This window comes from Nilaparvata lugens, chromosome 5 (genome assembly GCF_014356525.2).
Source record: "Nilaparvata lugens isolate BPH chromosome 5, ASM1435652v1, whole genome shotgun sequence".
Lineage (NCBI taxonomy): Eukaryota > Metazoa > Arthropoda > Insecta > Hemiptera > Delphacidae > Nilaparvata > Nilaparvata lugens.
Window position 1 is genome coordinate 61,275,854 of NC_052508.1, and position 27,938 is coordinate 61,303,791.

General features: G+C 33.4%; 1 protein-coding gene across 1 annotated transcript in view; it reads left to right on the plus strand.

The window, feature by feature from the left end:
* Positions 1-26,268, plus strand: part of LOC111048734 (nicotinamide riboside kinase 1) — a 40,040-nt gene extending 13,772 nt beyond the window's left edge. The window contains exons 4-7 of the mRNA XM_022334681.2: positions 1,942-2,197; positions 3,178-3,339; positions 17,451-17,679; positions 26,015-26,268. Of these exons, the coding sequence (XP_022190373.1) occupies positions 2,106-2,197; positions 3,178-3,339; positions 17,451-17,679; positions 26,015-26,113 (582 nt within the window). The 5' untranslated portion in view covers positions 1,942-2,105 and the 3' untranslated portion in view covers positions 26,114-26,268. The remainder of the gene's footprint in view (positions 1-1,941; positions 2,198-3,177; positions 3,340-17,450; positions 17,680-26,014) is intronic.
* Positions 26,269-27,938: the final 1,670 nt, after the last annotated feature.

The window sequence follows — 27,938 nt, forward strand, 5'->3', positions numbered from 1 at the left end:
TTCATCTATTATACTCTTTGGATAATAATCCTCCCTTTCTATGAGCCGATCTCGTTCCTATTCCCTCCCGTGCGCTATGCCCTTATAATCCCGGCAATAACGGGATTCTTGTTTTGTACAGGTCTTGTGATATTCACTGTTGTAAAAATCAATAGAGGAATAAATATTTTTATTGCCAATTCCTAAAATATCTGTTGTTTCAATCATTTTTTTAGGTGAATCATAATACGATTCACCTCCATACCAATCAATCACAATGCTCCCATTGAAAACTTAGAAGATTAGTGTGTAATTTTCCTCTGAATTGTTTTGATCAGTGATGTAAATTGAGTGCTTTGATAAATTGCTGTGATGGATCGTGTATTGGACATGCAATTGTGGGAGTATTAAAATCGCCTAGTTAGAAATAATAGTTTAATGCTATGATGAATTGTTATAAAATTTTACTTGAAAGTTGAAATTACCAAGTTGCAGTTCAAAGTTTTATCAAAACTTACAATATCCATGCTGAATAATTTATAATAATATTTTCATTCCATGCTGAATAACTTGATACTCTTTTTAAGATTTATGGAACAATATAATACGTAGAAAGTCGTTTTCTTACAGATAAAGTCATGTTTCGATATATTATTTCAGCAATATAAAATATATAGGTAGTTTTACCAGTAGTCTCAATTGCATGCCAAGGTACTAATATTTCCGAAAACCGAGTGATGAAAAATTTAATTTTCATAAATAGTGGCAAATAAGAGCAGGAATAGTATCGTATAATTTATAATACAATCAATGCAAATTGATAACTATCTTGTATTTAAATCTATCAAAGATTTATATCAGTGAATTCATTCCTCGGAAGAAATTATAATGTTGAAAATAAATATAAATATTTTCGTTCATCTAATTCTCTTGATTAGATATTTTTAAACAATTACTACTCTATTTTAAGTTATTTTTGAACAATTTTCTGCTGCTCTGAGGCCGCTAAAGGTCATTCATGAATGAGGAACACATTCAAACTGTTATATAAGAATATATCTAAATAGAAATCTCTGAAGGCACGCTTCAGATTGAGATTGTTCTCAAGGTTGAAACGATTGGTCCAGTTTTTTGGCCAGTCAAACTCAATTATCCGCCAGAAACAATAGAAAATGAATTTGCCGTCATTCTGTCTGCTCAGATTTCTGCGCTGTTGAAGTTTGTTTAGAAATTTGTTCATAATAGTGAATAACAGTTTGTTAATGAATAATTTGCCATAAAATTAGGCGATAAAGATTTATTGCGTGCATTTGATATGTGATGAGTTGGGTTGTTTTGATTTAGTAAACTGTGATACAATATATATTATATTAGATTGACATCTCATCGACAAAGAATTATTGTTTGTTCTTTGTGTAATAGTGTGCCATACACAAGTAAAATAGTTGCTTACATGCGTGATCTGCTGTCAAAATACAATTTCAATTATTTTCGATAAAAAATTCTTAAATTACAAAGTGAAGTAATTTAATTAAAACATTAATTGTTTCGAGATTAGAGATCAGTTTCATATTTTTGTGTCAGAATGTGTGAATAATGTAAATTATTTCCGCACCATAGTCCTTAGAAATGTGTTCAATTTTTAATACTGTTTTTTGTGATTTAATACATTTCAATGTTTGTCAATAGTAATTTATGGAAGAATTTTGATTCATTTATGATTTGAATCTTGACTTTTTGAAAATCTTTGGGAATTCCAAAATTCATATTCACATTGAAATTTACTCAGTCGTGTGGATTTTCAAATTATAAGAATAGGTAGTTGATAGTGACTGGTTAAGCGTTTACTGAACATTATGGTATAATATGAAGTAACTTATGATTTTAGACTGTATAAGTGAATAATTTATTGTTAGTGTAACTGACACATGTGACTTTGAAAAACTCAATTTTTGATGACAGTAACTGGTGACTAGAAATCTAAAGCATGTCAGACACCCTTCCATCGTGACTTGGCCAAGATTCTCCTGTAAGTGAATAAAGCTCATGTCCATGGTTTTGTAACCTAACTGTGATACATTTATGTGAACTTGGAAAACTCAACTTTTGGCGACGGTAGCTTCAAAATGGCGGCGTCAACCGATGACTGGATCGTGATCGGAGTATCGGGGGTGACGTGCGGTGGCAAGACAATGCTCAGCAAAGCGCTACATGACAGGTAAATAAAAAAATCAATTATAATTTATAATTAAGTATTTCAAAAGGGCTTCTTGAATTATTCAATTATTATAGAAATTATTAGTACCCGTTTTTATACTTTTTACATGTTTGATGTGTTTACGATGAAAAAGTATGAAGGGTACTATTAATTCCTAAAATAATTGAACAACTTATATTCTCTAAAAACTTGAAGGTGTTAATAATGCTAAGAAAATAAGAAGATATAATTTTTCATTATTTCCTAAAAACTAGTGCGATACTAATTTACATTCAATAACTAATTTTTTATTTTAAAATTCTTCCCGTTCATTTCCTTGAGATGCGCAGTAGAGCATTGAACAATCTTATACCAGCGCTTTTCACTCCCCGCTGCTAAAGAGTTGTTCGATGAACCTCGTCTCTCAAGTTTTACCTGTACAGAGTTTCGTAATTGTGAAATACCTCACAATGGTTGGTGTTTCTTTATAAAACAAAGTGTCTCGAAAATGTAAGGACTAGGCAACGGAAGGATTTTTAATTCATTTAAAATCGGCCGACAACTGGGGTCGGCCCTCCTAATCCTTTTCCGCCATTCTGAGCATTGTGGAATTAATTCTGGCTCTAAATCCGTCGTCCTCATATCCTTGGAGATAGTACCCATCCAGGTTGTCGGCGATCTTCCAGGGCGTCTCCTAGGTTGTTCAATTTCCATAACGAGTCTGGTCATGTGATCTTCTTTACGTCTCATAACATGCTCGTACTAGCGCAAGCAATTTCAGCTAATCGCTAATCCATTTCACCTTAGCTAATCGGTTATATTTGCCACTTTAAATGTTCCTCTTAGGTGTTCGTTCTTGACTTTGGTGAGTAACGGTTGTGTAGGGTATAATAGCATTGAATTAGAGAATATAGCTTTAGTTGAAAAAAATAAGTTTATGTTAATGTTTGCCATATGGTGTGCCGGATTGTCGAGTTATTGTATATTGAATTTGTTGTAAGGTATGCCGGATTATCGAGGGTTATAATGCAAGACAGCTACTTTCTGCCGGAGTCGAGTGATCGGCATGTGAGGGTGGAGGGGATGACGCACTTCAATTGGGACTGCCTTGGCGCATTGGATATGGATCGCATGCGCACAGATGTCAACGACGCCTTGACCAGGTTAGTTACGGTACTTGAATTATAACATCTTTCCTTGATACACATGTGCAAAAATAGGTACACAATAATCTATATAACTAGCAGGAACCCGTGCTTCGCAAGGATCTATTTCAAAACTTGACAGAATTAAAACGACGTAATTAAATTTTGAAGAATTGAAAATAGGCCTATAACCATCCTTGGTTGAAAACGCATGCAGTTAATGTGTCTTTGAATAAAGGTGTTGATATTTACATAAATAGATTATTCTCTTCCATTTTTATTTGATTAAAATTTCAAAATTACTCGAGCCCTGATAGAATGACTGACTCACTGTATTAAATTTTAATATTGGAATGAAGGGTATTTTGGCAAGCTGAGCAAAAAAAAGGTCATATGCACCTTTTCGTTATATCTTCAAATGAAAAATGAGTTTTGTGGGTTGTCAAAATTCCCTCTGAAAGGGAAACTAATCAACTTATTCTATCTTTTAATAAAATAACAATGATCATTCATCCATCTATTATCTTCTATACTATAATGCACGTATACAGGTGTAAAGTATAGGAAAATTATGTTGGACGCATCATCACGTATGAAGTACTGGACTGATTAACTTGAAATTTTGCATATAGATTCTTGCTTAACTGAGGATGGTTATAAATCTATTTTTAATTCTTCAAGATTTGATTACATCAATTTTTCAGTTTGTCAAGTTTTCAATTATTTGTCATGCTTTCAGTTGTAAGGAAGCAGCAGAACATTTCTCTTAAAAGGGAAATTAGAAGATAGGTATTAAATTGGGGATCCTTTTCGAATGATAAAAACAGGTTTTCCGTCGCACCCAAATTTTTTCCACCATTTTGAATTCAATTTCTTTTTTTAATTGAAAGGTCATCTCGTGGTCATATGATACATGATTCCGATACAGGATTTCCAGAGAAAAGGTATGGTGAAAACCACACATCGATATCTCAAACCTTTCAACATTTATTCTCATTCATTTCTTTATTATAGTATAGAATATGATAGATAGATGGTTATATCATCCACCTATCTATCATCTTCGATACTATAATAAAGGAAAGAACTGGCTTGAACACGTTTACACGTGTAGAGGATAGGAAAATTATGTTTGACGCATCATCACTTCTAAACTACTGGACTGATTTACTTGAAATGCTGCTTATAAATTCCTTATCAACCGAGGATTCTTATAGGCCTATTTTAATTACCTAATTCTTCTATATTCCGTTACATCAAGTTTTTAAATAGACCCTTGCGAAGCACGGGTTACCTGCTAGTGGATTATTAAAAAAAACTAGAAAGGCCTATATGTATTCAAAGATCGATCATGATCGTTTAGTGATTGATCGGTACAGTGAAAAAATAATTCCCATGAGTTCTAATGGGACAATTTCCCTACTCAATCCGGCTGAAAGAGTAGGTTATGCATAGTCCGATTAGAGATTATAAGAATAATATTCTCACCATACAGGGCATTTTCACTGGTGCTGATATGAATTAATTGAATTATAACATTTTTGGATATTATAACAATCTTATATTGTTTTTATTTATTTATTCATTATTCTGTTTCTTCATTTTTTCATTTCATTCATTCATACACCTCATACAAAATGTAGCAATAACACCAGTTACAATAAAAATCATTGCCAGCAGTTGCTACCAACTTTGGGGAAGAAACGTATTTGATTTGGTAATAAGTAATTATCTGGTGATGTTACCAGTCAACTAAAATTGTTCACCTACATCTGTTTCACTCTGTATGTAGAATATTCATTTATTTATTAGGTTAGCACTGCCGTGCTACCAATTTTCTCCTAAATAGGTTGGATAGCATTTTTCACCTATTAACCTAAGGAAAGTTATCGGCTCCAAAATAGTAGATTCTTGATAAATAATGAATGGATCTATTGCTTATGAATGAGAAATCCAGTTTTCAGAGCAAACCAACTTATAATCTTCAGAAGAATTTTGGCAATATACAACACAAATCCACAAAAATAATACCTTACACACTTAAACATCCTAGCATCATTACAAGCTAAAATACTTATCCAGTTTATATAGTTGAAAACAATGGCTATAGGCTTGTAAACACACAAAACAATTTTAGACAAAATTAGAACACCATAAAACTGTTCAAAACTCAATTTAAAACATTAAAAATTCACTTAAACAGAAAAATATTCAGAGAGCACAAAACACTTTTTAATAGCCAGCCACCATTTTTTTAGAGAAGAAGAAGCTACAAGTCAGAACAAAAACCACACCTCAAAATCAGTTATTACTTCATGAACACGCCACCAAAAAATTATAAATTACAAGTTTAGAATTTACATTTTACATTTGTTCTCAATAAAACTTTATTTCGAAACTGTTATTTTAAATTTATATATCCTCTATATGATCTGTTAATTCTGTTTACTCTGTTTCGGTGATACCATGGAATATGCAACACAATTATTTACAATAAATTCTCAGTTAAAAGGTTGTCTGCATATCGATTACTCTGATATTTACTATCAAGTTTTATAGATCTCAGATTGAAGATTTGATTTTAATCGAGAAAAAATGTAATATTACAAATAAATACCCCCTCTTGACATAAAAAATTTTACTGTTTGAAAACAGAAATTGTTGAAATTAAATTCGAGAACAGTAACAATTTTTTCTATAAAAACATTACATGTCATCCTATAATATCGAAAATTATTATAAAAATTCATCAATAGCATTTGTTATACATTTCCAAACAATATTTCTAAGTATAGAATATCAAAATTACTTTTGATTTAGCTTTATAATTTAAATGAAAATATCTCAACGGAAAGTTTAATATATATAAAGAATAGTTTTTGAAATTGCACATAAATTTAATAGATAGAAAAATTCAATTTTTTATTGCATAAAAAAATTTAGTATGTTTAATAAAAAAATTATTTTTTTTTTAATGAATTGATGAATTGTTACATTTAATTTTCACATAAAATTTCAATAAATCAAAAAATGTTCATTTCTTTCACTATTGATGCGGTTGATTTTATCGATGCAAATTTTTGAATACAGTCCGTTAAGGCACTCAGTATGAATTTCAGTTAAGTGTGACTCCAGTGTGATGACATCAGTGTTGGGCTGATCCGAATACTCGTAGTGTTGGGGTGATCTGGATGCACGTAGTGTTGGGCTGATACTTGTAGTCGACTGATGCATACCAAACTCGATACAGGTGACATCTCAGTTAGCATTGCTTCATGCTTGTAGTAGACGGCTGCATACAAAACTTGATACAGGTGACATCTCAGTTAGCATTGCCTCATGTTTGTAGTAGACGGCTGCATACCAAACTCGATACAGAGTCACGTAAATTTTGTATCATATTTGTAATTATACAATGTACATTTCAGGCTTGAAATGACAATGTAATTTGTTTTTCGGAAAAGAGATAGACGCTGCATACAGGATTAACTTAGGTGAGGATTAATTTAGGTAAGGTTTGGTTTTTGATATTTTCAGCTTTCAAGGTTTAGAGTTCTGCATACAGGAATAATTTAGGAGAGGATTTTTTGAATCAATTCTTTCATGATACTGTGACTGTTATTCTGAATTCAAAGTTGTGAATGTGAACATGGATGGCAATTACCTCCAGGTAATGTGGTAGTGTTGAAGTTTGAGTTACATGGTCAGCAATAGGCGTTGGCATTGTCGTTGGCGTATGCATTGGTGTCGGCATTGTCGTAGGCATTGGCATCAACATTGGCGCAGGCATTGGCATCGGCGCAGGCATGCGTAAACATCAACGTAGATATTGGCATCGGCATAGACATCAACGTAGATATTGGCATTGGTGTAGACATCAGAGCAGATATTGGCGTTGATATTGGCATAGGCATCAGCGTAGATATTGGCGTAGTTATTGGTGTAGATATTGGCATTGGCATCGACATTGGCGTAGACATCAGTGTAGTTATTGGCGTTGACATTGGCATCGACATCAGAGCAGATATTGGCGTTGATATTGGCATAGGCATCAGTGTAGATATTGGCGTAGTTATTGGTGTAGATATTGTTGTAGATATTGTTGTAGATATTGGCATAGATATTGGCGTTGGCATAGGCATCGGCATAGACATTGGTGTAGACATCAGTGTAGATATTGGTGTAGATATTGGCGTAGACATTGGTGTTGATAGTCAATTAATGAGTCACACTAGTTCGAAAATCACCCAAATGTTCTTAACACTCTTCATGGCGTTCACTTGTTGCTGATTTCGAGATTCACGTGATAATTATTTCAATGTTAATGTCCACGCTGTACCTGTTATCTTAAAATGCTTATAAACTAAAAAGAAAATTTTGATTAGGCTACCAATACAATCTAATACACATGAAAATTATTTACAAGTATACAATCAATATAAAAATGAAATTTGTTAACATCTAATTATACAGTCAGCAATACATAAATTGTGAAATTTGGAGACATCAATTACAAAATTTCAATAAAAAAAATAATTCCATTTCCATTTATTCACTGTTCAAATAACAAAATTTAATCCATTCTTCAAAATTTAGAACATAAACAAATACATGTTACATAAATTTCATTACACCCTGTATCATTATCAAAATTGTAAAAAACATCAGATCATCACAACAAAAAATAATTTCAATACATATTTCAATAATTTCAGACAATTGGTCTTCTATTCACAATCATTTCATAATACAATATATCTGCATTTCATTATCATTTAGTATAACATTTCATTCATAGCATTTATAGCAAATTCATTTCACATTTATGATTTATCATTCAGGGATTCAAAATTATTTAGTTTTAATTTTTTGTTCAAATATTGTATAAAAAGCAAATTATTTAATATTATTAATCATCGTTTGTTGGATATTATAGTTTATTTCGACTTTTCAATGTTCTAAACACAAACTACATTTCATGACAAAACTTTACTATCAATCATTAAACAAGAAATCATTCAAAACATCCATAATATTTTGCTTCAAAGGCAATCAATATTCATAAGTAATCATCTTGCATCTATGGCAATCAACATTATTAATCATTATTTTGCATCTATGGCAATCAACATTATTAATCATTATTTTGCATCTATGACAATCAACATAAGTAATCAACACAAAAAATATTATCTCATTACTGCCTCTCTAAGTCATAACCTCTGTTATTCCTTCTTTAGGCAATAATGGGTTTCCATCTCAAAAAACAATCACATACCAGCAAAATTCTAATCAACAAACCCCACTAAAAATTCTACATACACTCCAGCATCCATTTCAAACGATAATCAATCATATCAAAATTTATAGAACAGTTTTTAAAATTTAGAAAAAGACATCAATTACAAAAACTTTAGAGAAATTTTAATCTTTAACTCATTTCAATTAATAATATGACAAGACGTTTTTATTTAATGGAAACATTATTCAAGTTAACTTTCATTTATATTGAACATCTTTTTCTTTTTTTTTTAAGATTACGTCCTAAAGACTCCAGTCATGGAGTATAAGACAAGTCATGTTATTACATAATAATTCTAACACTAAGTAGTTCAACCTAGTTTAGGTTTGAAAGGAATTCTTGTACACTATAAAAAGCTCTATCAACTAAATATTTTTTAATTTGTTTTTTGAAAATCTTCAAATCATCATTACTTTTCAAGATTTGAGGTAGCTTGTTATAAAATTTCCTACCAATATAATCTGGTTTTTGTTCAAATAACCTACTATTGTGACCCATTATATGATAATCTGCTCTGTTTCGCGTATTATACTCATGAACATCTGAATTCTGGATCACACCACTCGTTTTCACATGCATTACAACTTCATATACATACAAAGATGGCACAGTTAATAGACCAAGCTTTTTAAATAAAGGCCTACAAGAGTCTAACCTATTCACTTTCTCTATACATCTGAGTGCCTTCTTTTGAATCTTAAACACCCTGTCCATATTTTGTTGAGATGAATTACCCCATACTAAAATAGCATACCTAATATGAGATAGTATAAGTCCATGGTAAGCAGTTAACAGTAGTTTTTTATCATTCAGCCTAGCAAGCTGCCGCAGGACAAATACCCCAGATGATATCTTATTACATATCCTCTCAATGTAAGGATGCCATGTTAATTTCCTGTCCAATAAAATTCCCAAGAATGCTACTTTCTCTAATTCATTTTCCTCTACAAACACATTTATTTCTCTATCCTCTACTGAATTATATTTACTTTTGAATTGTAGGAATTGACATTTCTTAGGTCTACTATTTATTGTTAATTGCCTTTGCTTCAAGAATTGGACAATTGACTGTACTCCAGTAAAAGCATTTATTTCTAGACTATCTAATAAATAATTGTTAAAGATAAGCGATGTGTCATCAGCAAACAACAGAGCTCTGTGATCTTTTAACTCTTTTGGTAATTGGTTCACATACAACAGAAACAGTAAGGGACCCAGAATTTAGCCTTGAGGTACTCCAGCCTGGACCTCCTGTTTTTGAGATTTAATTTTTACTATTTCATTCCCATCCACCTTGGTAAGCTCAACACACTGGTTTCTACCTATGAGATATGATTCGAACCATTTTAGTTCTATACCATTCACACCTACAGTTTTTAGTATTTCCAATAATATTCTATGGTTCACACAATCAAAAGCTTTGGATAAATCAAGAAATATTGCGGCTGCCTTCTCACCTGAATCTATTATATCTATTAGTCTTTCAACAAGGGATACTATTGCAGTCTTAGTAGATTTCCCTTTCTGGAACCCATGCTGTTCATCACATATGAAATTAATTTCTTCCAGGTGCATCAATAGCCTATTTAAAACTACTCTTTCAAAAATTTTACTTATTACATTTAGAATACTAATGGGTCTATAATTTTCAACTCTTTCAGAATCACCGCTCTTGAAAATTGGCAAAATTTTTCCTTGTTTCAGATCATCAGGGAAATACCCTGCTCTAGTGAAGTATTAAGGAGATGCAATAAAGGGTCCAGTAATTCATTTTCTCATTCTTTTAAAATTTTGCTTGAGACCCCATCCAATCCTACTGTTTTTTTGTTATTCAAATTTTTATAATTCTTGACAACTCGTCTCTTGATAATGGATGAAATTTAAATACCTTTTCAATTGGCTCAGCATTTAATGTAGTTGTATTATAAGTATTAGTGTTCAGTGACTTTTGGAGATTATATGCAACCTGTTGATAATACTTATTGAAAAAGTTACAAATGTCTATTCTATCATCCATATAATTTCCATGTTCATCGATTATCCTAGGGACATTAGTAACTGTATCTTTTTGATCTGCTCTCCTATTTCTATTAATTACCTCCCAAACAGCAGAGTTAAAATTGGTACTAGTTGTTAATATTTCAGCTGTTTTCTTACACTTAGCTTTCCTCACTTCTTTTGCATAGTTTTTCTTTAGACATTTGTATTTGACTTCACTCGGAACATGCCTCACTAATTTAAATTCCTCATAAGCTTCCCTAACAATATTTCTTTGAGTAAGAATATCTTCAGTTATCCATTCATCTACTTTGTTTAATTTACTTTTTACTTTGACTTTTTTTATTGGACAGCATACACTAATGTGAAATCTTGGAGTATCAATGAATTGCTTATATTTGTAATTTAGGTTACAACTGTTATAAACACTACTCCAATTTTCTTGAAGCAGTTCCTGCTTCAAACAATTTATATTTCCTAGCTCATATTGCTGAATTTCTTTCACAAAAGTTTTTTTTCTGCTTGGATTCTGGCCCTGCAACTTAACATCTAAAATTTGATAGTTATGATCTGATAGATCTGAGCTACCTAACCTGACATTACAACCTTCTATATTTGTGAGGATATTATCAATAATTGTCTGTGAAGTTCGAGTTACTCTTGTATATTCGTGGACCTTAATTTCTAAATTATTCATATTAATAATATCTCTAATATCCTCTGTCATTTTATCCTGCCTGGCAAAATCGGTATTGAAATCTCCTACTACTATAACATTTGTGAAACGAGCGGTTGTAATTTCCAAAAGTGTATGGAGCAGCTCACAAAATTTTTGCCAGTCTCCATTTGGTGACCTATAGATACCTAACACTGCTACCTCAAATCTATCATCAATTTTTAACCTTAGTCCCGTCACCTCTAAATCCATCTCAACAGAAAATCTCTTAACAAAATCCAGTTCATAAGTTTGGGTATGTTTAGCATTGCTAGTGAATATACATACACCACCACTTCTATGAGCTATTCTACAAAATTCTGATCTCAGTGAATAGCCTGGAATCCTAACTTGATTTATTTCCTTTATTTTTAAGCCATGCTCTGTGAAAAGTCACAATAATCTCATATATATGGCAACACAATTCATTAATACTTTCAAATTTTGAAGTTTTATTATTATAACAAAAGAATTTATACATAAGATTAAGTTTCAGCATGTTCTAAATTGAACCATTTATTTTTTAAATAATTTCATAATTTGAAGACTGTATAATAAGTACAAACATTTCCATATTACAATACAAAGACGATCAAGATGGATAATGGGTAAATAAGTTCCCTAAAAAATACAAATAAGAGAAAAAGAAAATTGGGTAAATAAATTTCCTAAATAATACAAAGAAGAGAAATATTAATTAGAGCCTATTCTACATGTCAGTACTAAACTTTCATAAGGAAGTATATTTAATAAAATATACTACTATGGAATTTTGTAGATTCCAAGTATGACTCTAATTTGTTATAACTGTGAGCTATCACTCCCACAAAAACAACTGGTGAAGGAAAAAATATTTTGACTATTGTGACTGGGTGGAGATGTCTGTAAGGCAATGTGATAGCAGACTCTAGTATCGGACCACAAAAACAAAAGTATGCAAAAGTTTTTACAAACATTTGATGTTGCAGTCTTAAGGTTTTTATATCGCAAACAAGTAGGTCAGATAATCGAGTCCAGCCATATGTGGTTCACGCCCACACCTCTAAAAGAATCACACCTACTTGTCTACCAAAAAACCAAAGTATTGGACAGCAAAAAAAAATATAAAATGTAAAATGGGTTAAAAGCCCAGAAGAAAACTATAACCTAATTACATATGGCTTATGGCACGATATGCAATGAAAGATGAGAAAATGGGACATAAATTTGCTCTGAAAACCCTAGTTACCTAATATAATACCTGACAAAAAATAGACATAATTAAAATATGTAATACAATGAATTATGATGAAAAATGATGAAAAAATATACCGCAAGCAAACAATTATTTACACTACAATGGATAGATTTTAGAAAAGTTAAGTTGTATCAACAATTCAAAGATTAGGAAAATAAGCTACTATTTCAACTTCCAAAATTATTTCAGAAAAATACAAATTTAAATGACTATGGACAAGATTGGTTAAGATATGCATCATAGAAGAATTTTACTGAACATTACACAAAGACAGGAAAGAATCGAAATTTGAAAAGATTTAGGGCCAAGAAAAATAGTCTACAGGAAAGAAAAAAGACACAATTATGGACTCTTACCATACACTGCGTAGTGATTATGCTATTCTGAATCCCGGCATAACACAGGATTCCTAATCATTGTGTGCTGGAGAATACCCTTTCATCATGTGATTCACAGTCATCATCTTGTAAGTACACAACTTGAAACAACCTTTGAATACTAACACATCAATGGTGACTTTGTGCTTTGTTTTCTTCAAGAACATGATTTTATTCATGGGTTCATTTGTTTCAACAAAGCCATTTTTCTTACAAAAATCAGTCATGTTCACTAGATAATGCTTTGCATACACTTTTTCAATTTTTAGTTGAAAGTTGAATTCATCAACTTGATACAAAGCAAGATTCATTTTGTTTACATTGTTCCTAACCTCTACAGAAACCTGTCTCATGTAAACATTCACTTTATTTACTATTTCCTAACTTTCAAATTGACAATACTACTTTCTTTACTGTTGACTTTCAATAAAGACAACTCCCTACCTACTACTTTATGCAATTCTACTATCTCACTAGGATTTACTTTTTCAATAACAGTAACTAGGCCTACATTATCTGAAATTTGAAATAATTGATCTTGTATCATAACACTACTATCATCCTGCTTCAATTTGTTTTCATCTTCATGATTATCAATCAATGTTTCATGTGTATCTTTTAATAGAAGGTTTATACTAACCTGCTCTAGTCTTATGCTAGCAGATTCTTGCTTCATATCATCAAACCTAGCACTTTGATCTTGTTTCAAATTATCAATCTTAGCATTTTGCTTATCAAACCTAGCATTTAGCTCATCAAACCTAGCATTTTGCTCATCAAACCTAGCATTTTGCTCATCAAACCTAGCATTTTGCTCATCAAACTTTTGTGTTAAGAACGCTATAAGATTCAGATCATTTTTAATGTTTGCCATTTTGTAATATGCACTGATATCTATTCATTAAAACTTGACCACTCCAGAACTGACCTCCCACTCAGCAGCATTCCAACCTATCAAGACATCAGCCTACTAATAATTTTTCATAACCAGGGATATATTTTGTAGTTTGAGTCCCACACCAGGGCATACCATTTGGGACAATTTGGAGATTCAGTCCCACACCAGGGGTAACATTTGCCGTGCTACCAATTTTCTCCTAAATAGGTTGGATAGCATTTTTCACCTATTAACCTAAGGAAAGTTATCGGCTCCAAAATAGTAGATTCTTGATAAATTATGAATGGATCTATTGCTTATGAATGAGAAATCCAGTTTTCAGAGCAAACCAACTTATAATCTTCAGAAGAATTTTGGCAATATACAACACAAATCCACAAAAATAATACCTTACACACTTAAACATCCTAGCATCATTACAAGCTAAAATACTTATCCAGTTTATATAGTTGAAAACAATGGCTATAGGCTTGTAAACACACAAAACAATTTTAGACAAAATTAGAACACCATAAAACTGTTCAAAACTCAATTTAAAACATTAAAAATTCACTTAAACAGAAAAATATTCAGAGAGCACAACACACTTTTCAATAGCCAGCCACCATTTTTTTAGAGAAGAAGAAGCTACAAGTCAGAACAAAAACCACACCTCAAAATCAGTGATGACTTCATGAACACGTCACCAAAACATTATAAATTACAAGTTTAGAATTTACATTTTACATTTGTTCTCAATAAAACTTTATTTTGAAACTGTTATTTTAAATTTATATATCCTCTATATGATCTGTTAATTCTGTTAACTCTGTTTACTCTGTTTCGGTGATACCATGGAATATGCAACACAATTATTTACGATAAATTCTCAGTTAAAAGGTTGTCCACATATCGATTACTCTGATATTTACTATCAAGTTTTATAGATCTCAGATTGAAGATTTGATTTTAATCGAGAAAAAATGTAATATTACAGCACGAACAATACAATGTTCGGAAAAGAAAAATCAGGCTATTGCCCAAAACTTCTTCAATTTCCTAATTTAGTTTCAAATTGTCCAAATGTTATACATAGGTTCCAAATATAATAGAGGCTTACCCTAAAAAATAAATCACAGTAGGCCTACTATGGTGTTTTACAAGCCGAACGAACAAATAATGTCGATATCCCTTGGTTTTCCCAAGGTATTCACTACTTTGTTTCTATCGTCTTCCATTAATGAATTAATATCGTCTCTCATCCATTCATGAAGACAGGTTTACCTTGTTATGTCTCATTGAACAGTACAAGATATTCTAATCATCAATGAAACTGTAATAGCTAATCATATCTCGTGAATAAATCAACATTTTCAATTTGATACTACGTTAGTGGAATTTATAATACGCTGTTATCGCTTCACGCAGATCACTCTGTATTCATGCCCTTATGGTTGTTCATTATTTATCAGTAGTGTTAGTTATAATATATTATATTATTATATAAATAAAAATCGAGCCTCAAATTTTTACATTCAATAACTTTTTTATGTGTGCACCGAATTTAATGATTTTTTTTAGTTTTATTCGTTATCTTCAGGACCAGGTTTATGGCATATCAAATTTATAATCCGACTTCAGGACTATTTCCTACGGTCCTTCAAAGTTTACATGAAATCCTTAAGGGAGAAGATTTGTGAGCTGGCCACACACAGAAATAAAAATCAGCTGTTATAATCATTGCGTCATCCAACAGCCGTCGATAGATAGTAGACAAGAGTGTGAATACTTACTTACTTGAATTCTTCGTCCTTGACCGGGAGAACCGGATAGACTGTGTCAGGGGATTCAGGGGGTCACTTCTCAAACTCTGGGATGGCGGCTGTTCGTGTTTGTGTATAGGGGCTCATCCACTAGTTCTGCCAATGAGTATAATGGCGTTGTATTAGGCGTTCTTTCAATATTTGCTTAAACTTTCTGGCTTCGCAATTTTTTATATATTCAGGGAGCTGGTTATACAGTCGCAGTGCTGATATTTCAAAACTTTTTTGAGTTGCGGTAAGTCTGCTTCGAGGTACATCCAGTGTGCTGCTCTATAACCACCCATGTACGATATTTTATTCTGAACGCCCCGACTTAGAACAAAATGACTGTTCTGTGTGTAACCATCCACCAGTGCGGCCACATGTTAAAGACATTCTTGCTTTATTTTGAATAAAAACTGTCTTCGATGTTTAGAATTGATTGATTTTTAGTAAATTATTTATTTTGGAATTGGGTAATTATCTATATAAATGAAATCCATCACAATCCCCCGAAGCCAGTTACTTATTCAAATATCAGTTACTCATTAAGTTACATTTATATTAGTTACAGTTATTACATATTTTAGTAATTAGTCACTTATATTCAGTTACTTATTTAGACTTATTATAAATCGATCTTTTTCAATACTTAATCTACCGAGGATGGTTATAGGCCTATTTTCAATTCTTCAAGATTTCAGTTGGTCACGTTTTTATTAGGACCCTTGCGGAGCACGAGTTACCTGCAAGTTTTAAATAAAAGTTGGTATTTGAAGTTGTTGGCCTACTGATAGAGGTAATCAATTTTGTACCATTGATTTCTATGGAAACCCTCGATTCTCCAATTATAATTTCGACATCAGGGTTCATCGTCACTCACCAATTATTTAAAAAGTTTGTGAAGCAATTAATTTTCCTGCTATTTTCCAAGGTCATGCATTAGATTTTTTTATGAGTTTTAAATCTCCTTCATGTTTTGAGAAAGGAGTGAACGGTGTTCCTCCGTGTGATTTATGCAAAAAGACAGCATACCTTAAACTATACGTCGATTAATGATATGCGTAATCAATTAATTTGTCAGTTATGATTTTATCGTACAAGCACATGAAAGAGTATGCTTAACTGATCATTTGGTCAATAAAAAATAATAGGATGGTCTGGATTTGATGATTGTTAGTATGGGTTATAGATTTCGAGGTGTGCATCCAGCTAAAGTTTGTCATGAGATGCATCAACTATTTGGCGGTACGAAGTTCGCCGGGCCAGCTAGTTTGAAATATTAATAGCTGGAAAAAGTCGAGGTTTTGTGTTAGAATCAAAGGTCTTGGTTATGTGTTGTAATCTAAATTTGAAGTTCTGGTAGGTAGAAAACGTTTGGGTTGTATGTTGGAGTCTATAAATTTGATGTCCTAATAGCTGAAAAATTGAGTTCTTGTGTTGAAATCTATTATACAAAGAATTGGTATGTAGAAAATAATGTTTGAGTTGTAATCTAAATTTGAAGTCCTGTTGGAATTAAATTTGACGTTGGCCTACAAAATCAAAGAAGAGACAGTATTGATTAGTAGAAAGGAACGGCATTTAGGATAATAGATAGTTGAGAAAGTTCAAGTTTAATATATGACTTCGAAGTCAATTTTTAAATGAGATGAAATTCATCAAATACCTGACGACTGATCTATGAAACGACTACATATCTACTAGGTTATATTCAATTATGTATATTAGAAATGAATTTACATACTGTTATTAAGAGACATTTAATTATGTTACTGTACAATGATATCCTAACTTTACTGTATCTGTTAACCCCCTCAGCCCCCCACCCAGCCCTCACCGCAAAGGCGTTCTGCTGCTGGACGGCTTCCTGCTATTCGTGGACCCCTGCCTCAGTCAGCTATGCAAGCGCAAGTACTTCTTCACCCTGCCGCAAGCCGCTTGCCGCAAGCGACGTGACGCACGCGTATACGACCCGCCTGACGTGCCCGGATACTTTGAAGCCTGCGTCTGGCCTGAGTACGAGCGTAGCAAGCGATTGGCTATGCAGGTAATCGACAACCATTGCAATCCAACGCAATTATTTAATTCAGTTATTCAAGTTTCAAATTTATTTAGTTGGTCTTCTAGATTTTAGATAGCAAACCAAATATCCAGATAGCGTTACCAGGTACTGCGAGATTTGAGATTGCGACCTCATACCCTACCATTCCAAATCACTAAATATGTTCAATAAGATAAGGCGGTTGGTAGCACTGGCTACCGTGAATGGTTGCTCGTGAAATGCGTCCGTAGTTTTCTTAAATTTAAAATGTTAGTGGCTGTTTTTTTCTCATGATCAGAGTATTTACCAGTAAGAGTTAGTAGTGGCCTTCCAGTATTGTATGAAAATAGTGAGTTTTTGGACGAAAGGTGAATCTTTTAGTGATAGACTTATGTTTCTAACCTACTGATCGGTGATTGTGGAGCCTGATTGTTTCCATTTATACAATTCTGAATGAACTTTGAACCCCTTGTTACGAACTTGCTGATTAAAAATTTACCCCCTGTTGAATCGACACCAAGAATCATAGGGAATTGATATAAGAAGGATTACTCTTGTGCGTTGCTGTTTCCGTTTTATTGATACTCTTCCGTTGCAAATTGATACGACTAACACTGTGAATGGACATTAACGGAGTAATCCTTTGCGCTATAAACTGTATCCTCCTGCCCTGTTATCTCTGGCGTAACAATACCTGTTACTCCGTATTATCACGCTCCCCTGTCGCTTATCTTCTACCTTCGTTTTTCGCTCTTTCTCCTGTATTTTTCGACAAAGTGATAATAACATCGCGCTTATCAAAGACTCATTTTCTATTCTGTATTGTTCGGTCTTCATTGCCTCTTGTTTTCTCGATTATCATCATAACTCCTTTTAACTACTGTACCGGCTTATCACTTCAAGTGGTCTATTTTGCAGCGGGAATACTTTCTCCTCTTTCTGAATTAACAACTTTAATCTCATCATGACTCACGAGTTTCAAACATATAAAACCACTAAAAATAACATACGAATATTCTATAATAAATTCTGCTTTAGAAAGAGCCATTCATTAGCGAGCGGTGACATAAGCTGGCGATGTTGTACTGCGGGATGTTTAGCCTCTGTCACAACATCTAAAGAGATCGATGTTATCAAGACTATAACAGCAAATCATAAGAAGCATCTATCACACCAAACACCGGACATTTTGTTGAACACTCAGGCCGATAAGAATAGAGATAATAATATCAGAACTTCAAGATTAAATAATAGAATTTCCCTTGACTCACATTTGCTATCTCATAGGCCTTTAAAGCCACTTTGCTTCAACACTGGAACTCAGACAGATGACTCAGTACTACAATCAAAAGATACATTAATGAGGAGAATTGATGAATTAACTAACAATCAGTCAGCACTTGTGGAGGAGATCCAACGGCTGACATTGCTATTGGAGAAGAAGGAGGATGGTTGTGATAGGGAGAAGATTGTACGGAATATTGCCACCAACACTGATGTGCAAGTGTGTGAAGAGAGTCGGAAGAATGTTAGCTTATCTGATGCTGCTACCCAGTCAGTCCTAAGTGTGAGTGACATTGATAAATATGAGAGGACAATCTTGTTAAGAGAAAGTACTATTGGACATTTAAATCTGAATTGCAACGAGAGTTACAAGCGAATTGATGAAATGGAGCAAGATATATGTGATATAAAACAAAACTATATGGATTTAGAAACTGAATATAACATCCTACTCAAGAAATTCTCTGCTTCAGATAATCAGAGTTTGTCAGCTCAGCAGACTGAAACAAATGAGGCCACAAATGGAAATATTGAAGAGAATTTGACGGAGTCATTTGACAGGGTTGTCTTTATTTCTGACAGTCAAGGTGAGGGAATAATTAAAACACTGCATGAGGGTCTTTACAATATGAAAGTCACAGGTAGTATTTATGCTGGTGCTTCAACTCGATCAGTCATTGAAAATAATATGCATGATATATCCAAATTAACTTCTACTGACTGTCTTATTGTTAGTGCGGGAATAGACAATTTCAATGCAAGCTCAAATAATGAATCAATTGCCGAATATCTGGGTTCTATTATGAAGCTGTCAGCAATGTGCGCGCACACAAACCTTATCTTAACAACTATTCCGTATAGGTATGACATTCCAGAAAACAGCAGAGAAAACAAAATAATAAAAACAGTCAATAAAGCCATTCGAACATTTTGCAGAGAATATGACCAGAGAGTTATTTTTATAGAGATGTGGACAGTACCTAGATTCTGGCATACAAGACACGGATTGAAATTGAGTAGAGCGGGGCGGAGAGGATTTGGAAAAAAACTAATTGAAACTATACAACAACTAAGAGAGAGAAATGTCGAAATAGTAGAACAAGTAGAACCCAACACTTTCTTAACTGTAATGAATGAGATGAAAGAACAACAGCACTTGGAAGTATCAAATCGTTTTCGAAAATGCGTAGGGGATGATAATTCAGAAAAATCAACACATCATAGAAATACTGAATCTGATTATGAAAATTTCCCAATCACGACACAAACAACTGAAGAAAGAGGTATTGCGGCCATAGGATATGAAATGGAGAGAAGACATGACGTTTTTTTAGAAGTAGGAATGCCCAAAGCTATGAGAACTTAATTGTTATAAACAATTACAAAAATAAACCTAGGAATAAACATTACTTCAATTTAGTTCACTTCAATATTAGAAGCCTAAGAAACAAATCTGATGAGTTAGCAATTCAGCTGGAGAAAATTCAAGAGAATGAATTTGATAACAGGATTGATTTTTTGTGCCTGACAGAAACTTGGCTCCAAAATGAAAGTACAATTAAAGTTCACAATTTCAACCTCATTTCCTTTTACAATAGAAGCAACAGAGAGGGAGGTGGAGTGGCGATTTATGCTAGAGAGGGGATAGAGGCGAATATACTGGAGTTCGAACAAATTGACACAGGCAGCTTAGAAGTGGCCCTAGTGCAGCACAAGAAATATGCAATAGTATGCATATATAGATCACCTAATAGTGATTTTAACCATTTTATTGACGACTTGGAGGTGATCTTGTCAAGGTTGGCAAACAAATTTGAAGGATACATGGTGATGGGAGACCTGAACGTGGATTTCATGGAGCAATCAACCAGAAGAAAGATACTTGAATCATTGTTTGAGGCTTTTGGTATGAGAGGCATTGTCAGGGAATGTACTAGGGTCACTGAGACGTCGTCAACCTTGATTGACGTTTGTTTTGTTTCAAAACTGATAGAGACTAAGGATGTGGATGTAATAGAGCTGGGACTATCTGATCATTACGCCCAGGTAATCAAATATACCATGACGGAAGCAGATTGTAATGAAGGCAAGCTATTTTCAACAAGAGTATTCTCGGACTATGCTAAACAGAAATTCCAGAGAAAGTTGCAGAATTTGGATTGGTCAGAGGCTATCGATTTTGAGGGTTCCCTGGATGGAAAGTTTGATAAATTTCTCGAGATGTACTGCAAAGCTTTCAATGAATCTTTCCCTATTGTTTACAGGAAAAGAAAGACAAGGAAGAAAAATATTGAATGGGCTTCTCCTCTACTGAAACATGCTTGTGATGACAAAAAAGACCTCCTACTGTTTAAAAAAATGTTTCCAAACAATAAGGCAATCAAAGATAGACTTGCTAACCTGTCTCAACTGATTCGTCATTTGATAAATCACTCAAAAAAAGCTCATGCAGAAAAGATGCTAGCCTCTTCAGAAAATAAATCCAAATCAATATGGAATTTAATAAAAAGGGAAACGGTTGCCAATACTACAAAAAAGAAGTACCCAGTAGCAGTAGATGGAGTTAGAATGAATTCAGTGCATGATATTACAAATAAATGTAATGAGTACTTCTTAAATGTCGCAGATAGTCAACCCAGCACTCAGCTATCCTTTAAAGAGCAGCTAGCAAATGTGGAACATGTCAATAATGTATTGGAAAGATTCCCTGTATTTTTGGACCACGACGTATCTTGTGCGGTACAACAAATAAAGAGCAAAATGACAAGCGGATTAGATGATGTACCTTGTAGGATATTAAAGGAATGCTTTGGCCCAATATGTGCACCTATAACAACATTAATAAATTTGTCATTCAGCACAGGAACCTTTCCTCACCAACTGAAACTTGGCAGAGTGATTCCTATCCATAAAAAGGGAGCAATTGAGGAGGTTTGCAACTTCCGACCAATACAAATTACAAGTTGCTTCTCAAAGTTATTAGAAAAACTAGCAGAAAGAACAGTAACAGAGCACCTTAAATCGAATAAAGTTCTTTCTCCATACCAATTTGGATTTCAGCAAGGAAAATCCACCACTGATGCCGTAAATGAGTTCCTGTTTAGAATATATGAGGCTCTAGATGATAATAAAAAGGCGTTAGGATTGTTCATTGACCTTCAAAAAGCCTATGATAGCCTGGATCACAATATCTTAATGGAAAAGATTCACTACTATGGGGTCAGAGGATCAGCATTTGATTGGTTGAGGTCATTCATAACAGAAAGATCACAGGTCGTTGAAATTGAAGCAGAAAATCAGCAAGTAGAAAATTATAGATACAGATCTGAATTTGGAAAGTTGAAGAGAGGAGTGCCGCAGGGAACAATTATTGCCCCGATATTGTTCTCATTATACATCAACGATCTCCCAAGCAATATAGAAGGAGCCAGCAGTGTTATGTTCGCCGACGATGCCAATTTCCTCATTATAGGAGATACTAAGCAGGAGTTACAACATCGAGGAGAACAGGTAGTAGATGGCATCCACAATTGGTGTGAAGCAAATGCTCTTAAGGTGAATATCAAGAAGACATGCTACCTCAGCTACTCCATAACTCATCTCAACACACCAGTCATCTTTGATTTTGGAATTGATCTCCAACAGATCGAACCGGCAAATGTCTGCAACTTCTTGGGAATAAAAATGGATTCTGGATTGAAATGGAATGACCACATTCACAACTTAATGAAGAAACTCAGTAAGGCCACATTTGCAATCTCTAGACTGTCAAAAACAATGCACCAGCAAATAGTATTTTCGGCGTACTACGGTTACTTCCAGCCTCTCCTTACCTATGGGTTGCTGTTTTGGGGCACGTCACCAGAAATGATCAGAGTGTTCAGAGCGCAAAAAAGAGTACTTAGAATAATGCTGAAGAAACCACCTAGAACATCATGCAGAGCATTATTCCGAGCAACAGGGATACTTACTTTGCCTTCTCTGTATATTCTCGAATCCGCGGCTTTCGGCCTCAAACACGCATCATCGTGGTCAAGAGGTGCCGACCTCCACAACTACAACACCCGATCGAGAAACTCATACAGGATACAACAACACAGGACGGCGTTTTATGAAAAAAATCCTAGTCACATCAGTAAGAAGATACTCAACTCCCTGCCTCAACACCTTAAACATATGGACAATTCAGTGAATTTGAAAAGTAGACTGAAAGAATGGTTGAAAGAAAAATGCTTCTATAATTTAAATGAACTAATAGCTTTAAACAATGTATAAAATTTTATTATGTAATTGACGATTGCCATACAATTTTATTGTACATGCAGTGATGGAATAAATTCAATTCAATTCAATAACGCTGAATTGACTGTACAGTATTGTCAAATTGAATAAATTCAATCATAGAATAAGCATACAGCTGTATTACGTTCAGCTATATAGGGCCTATCAGTATCCGGCTCACAGACTGTCCTTGGAAAAAGGACCATATTATTCGGGGCTCAAGCTCTTCAATTGTCTGCCTGAAAGATTAAGGCTATGTGAGTCATAGGTTATTCTTGTCTTCAATTACTAATGTACTTGAAAGAGCGTGTCCCTATACTACGGAGGAATGTTGCAGTACCTTTACACTATGAGTTAATATAAATGCATACACTTTGCATAGAAAACATGTTCATGACATGTTACATGCCACTTGAGCTCTGCTCAGATTTGTGGCTTCACGTAACAAAAAAATCTGGTGTGGCGCACTCACACAACTTTCCTTGCCGTTATGAAAATTGATCGCCTGACGCTAGTGTTCTCGCGCATCTCAAGTCTACTATTCAAAGATATGAGACAGCTGGTGATAGGTCAATAACGCTGGAGACACACGAGGTCTGCTATCTCTTCGTAGTGAATGATTCAATAGAACCAACAGTTGCCAACAGTTTGCAATTTAATAATTCACATTTTCTCGAATTTTAAGCTTATAGGTGGAATGTTACTAGACATTAATTGCAGAGATTTTCATGCTCAATCTTTTCCACTTGAATTTTGTTTAAATTGTATATGAAGGCTGATAATTGAGAATCTAAAATCAAACTTTGCGTAGATGGGACGGAGCTCCTGAAAATTTTACAGATATAGGACTTGTTGCAGTTGATAGAGCTTATCAATGACTATTTCAGGTATGAATTTGATCAAAATCGTTGGAGTCGTTTTCGAGAAAATCGCGAAAAACCCTATTTTTGACAACATTTACGCCATTTTAGCCGCCATCTTGGATTGCATTTGATCGAAATTGTTCGTGTCGGATCCTTATAGTGTAAGGAACTTACGTTTCAAATTTCAAGTCATTCCGTTAACTGGGAGATGAGATATCGTGTACACAGACGCACATACACTCATACACACACACACACACACACACACACACACACACACACACCACACACACACACACACACACACACACACACACACACACACACATACATAACAATACCCAAAAACCTTTTTTTCGGACTCAGGGGACCTTGAAACGTATAGAAATTTAGAAATTGGGGTACCTTAATTTTTTTCGGAAAGCAATACTTTCCTTACCTATGGTAATAGGGCAAGGAAAGTAAAAACAATAATAATAACAGTTTATAATAAAAGATTCAACCATATTGGCTTGCATGAGGAGGTTCTTAATTTCAACGACCTGTTATTAACTTGCTTCATACAGATTATAATATTACCTTCACAGACAAAACTCTTTATTATTTCAGACCTCTAAATTAGTCCGGGCGCAAATAGGCACTCCGTGGTCATTTTTGGCACTTGATGACGGGGTAAATACCAAAACTAGCAATGTATAAAAGAAACTTCAAAAAAAGGTACTAGTAATGAATGAGTAATTGAATTGAGTTTCTATGTAATTATTATTTCTAAATAATTTCTATGTAATTGAATTGAGTTTGTACAATAACGCTTATCAACGATTATTCTTTATTAGGTAGTCAATTATCAATAATTTCAATTATTTGTTCTTTGTATCTGAATAAATAAATAAATTACAAAATCCAATTACTTTGTACAGTAAACCATTGTTATAACGAAGAAAACTCCCGCTGTAGAGAGAAATTTAGATTCATTACATGGAGGTAAGTAAATAAAGTAAGAATAATTTATTTATTTATTCGTGGATACAATATTACAAATCATATAAAATAATATGATTGGGTAGGAACAACAGGCTTAGCCCAAAACTATTCCATTCCAAAATTTTGATAATGAATTACATAATATAATAATTCACTTTATAGGTCCGTCATATAGCGCTTTGAATGTAAAAGGTAATATTATACTCTGTATAAAGCACGGTTGATATCCATTCGTTGAAATTGCGACCTCCTCATGCAAGCCCACATGGTTAAATCTTATTTTATAAACTGTATGCTCATTTTATGGTTGAATTTACAATACTGTACAGTCAATACAGGGTTGTTTTATTAGACATTATTTAGTGATTTGGGATAGTATATTTTGAAGTCATAGTCTGCCACTGCTATCTGGATATTTGGTTATCTTGAATCCCAACTTGTTTTATTCAGAGTATAGAATAGTAGAATAGTGTATTGTCATTAAGCACAATAATAGAAAACGGCAAATCATAACACTATCGAGTTCTTTCATACTTCAACATGAGAAGGCAAAGCTTATAAGTTTATCAATAACATGAAATTTATTGTAAAGTTACCCAAAAGAACAAAATAATCAGCTTTTAGTTTGACTAAGAAAATAGTTCCACTTTAATTTATAGGATAAAAATATCAAACATAAAATAATCGCATCAGAAAAATAATAATCTCACCCCTATTGAATGAACTATAGTGATATTCACTTGAAACTGTCAGCATTCCTTAGAAAAAACATCAATGCTTTCCATTCAACCAACGCTGACTGTTTGCAATAAATCTCACTATAGATGTTTTGGAATAAATAATTTTATTTTCAGCTTCTTAAAGTTTCTAAGAACATTTTTGCAGTTTATCTATATTCAGCTCAATGAGTTTTTTGTTTGTATTTTCAGATGAACAGTGACATTTGTTTCCTAGATGGCCAGCTACCTATTGATCAACATCTGACCATGGTCTGCGAAGACATCGACAAACTCCTTCATCAAAATTGACAACAATTCGACAAAAACAAATTATAATAAACTTTTAACAGCTATGACAAAGCAAACTTATGACTGCCCGTTTAATTCAAAATCTAGTGTAATATTAATACTGTAATCCTATATTTGTAATACTGTTGAATAAAGTGATGTCTACTTTTCAGTCATATTGTCGTTTACTTTTTATGCGGTTTTATGCTGGGTTGCATTAAGCGAGTTTTGTTTCAAACCGGGATCAGCGCTTGATCCTAGATCAATTCCAGTTTACTTTAATATTATTGTATTGATCATGGATGGCAAAGACCTTAAAGAGATATAGACCCACAATGCCTATGCCTTCCCAATGATAGCTCTTACTTGGGGTATTTTAGCACGAGATATTATATCTATATATCTGTAATGTTATAGATTACAAAGGCATTGGTATGTAATAATCTTATAGGTTGCCCCCTCAATGGCCGATTCCAATTCCAAGTACGACACTAGCGCTGCATGTGAGTCTATGCATCTTTAAGGTCTTTGATGGATGGTATAACCTGGCACGTTATTTGAAAAATATTATATTTCTTACTTCCTACCGTCAAAAAATAAAGTGGATGCCTAAATATACTCAAATATCACGTGAATGAAATTTGAAGGTGATGGGATAACCACCAAATTATTACAGTACTTGACAATTTTCTCATATTTTTGCAATACAAAGAGACAGTAGAAAGCCTTTTTTGTTCTAATTATAGATAGATCCATTTTTATAAAGTAATGGGCTGACGAAAAACTGACGATAATGTAGCATGGGCATTGAAACTCAAGTTGAATGTAGATGAAAAGTAAATAGATATTATGGTTAATCATACTCATTCTATATTATATAAAATGAAGAATTCATATTAACATGTGCGGGATAAAAAATACATGTTTGGCGCATTATCCGATCTGAACTACTGAACTGATCAACTTGAAACTTTCCATAATTTTATAGCAGGAATCTGAAAACAATATAAAAGTTTGCACTGTGGAAATGGTTGAATATAATCTCTCGATTATAATTTTTCTATAAACTAACATTTTATTCATGATAATAAATACAGTAGGCCTATTATGATAGTAGGCATTGAACCATAGTACCATTCCCATGCAAAAAATTATGTAGTTTCAAAAATAGTTTCTTATTCATTATTGATAATAATGTTATTTAATCTTGGCAATACAAATTTCAAATTTTGGGAATTGAATGTCTTTTGTATGGAAACAACTTGTCTGATCACTTTATAGATAAAAGGACAGTGCATTTTTTGAATTTGAGCACGATAGCAGGTAAATTAGGCTAGTTACACACACACACACACACACATCAATTTTTGTGTAACTGTGAAGTGTGTGTACCGGTAACTGGCTTTAGGGTATAAAGTTGTAGGTAGATGGAAGGAGAAGGAAAAGTGGAGGAAGAAGAAGACACAAACACGATTCTCTGTAGTTCAAGGTCTGTATATACCGGTAGTGAACATTATATATACCGTCTTCATATGCATAAGATTCCTGGATATGCCTAAAATAGAAGCCTAGTAAAATAGATAGCCTAGGTTAGTGCATATAATATATTATTTGTAGCCAGATCACGTATTCATTTATTGTTTGTACATAAATAGTAGCCTGCTTACTCCTTTACATACTGATGTGACAACAGGCTACAGTGGGATTCACTTGAAACTGACAGCATTAGTTGAATGAAAAGCATTGGTGTTATTGACAAGGAATGCTAGCAGTTAAAAGTGAATATCACTATTCACTTGTCTTCATTCAATAAAATGATAATTATTTCCTAGTTCGATTCATTTGA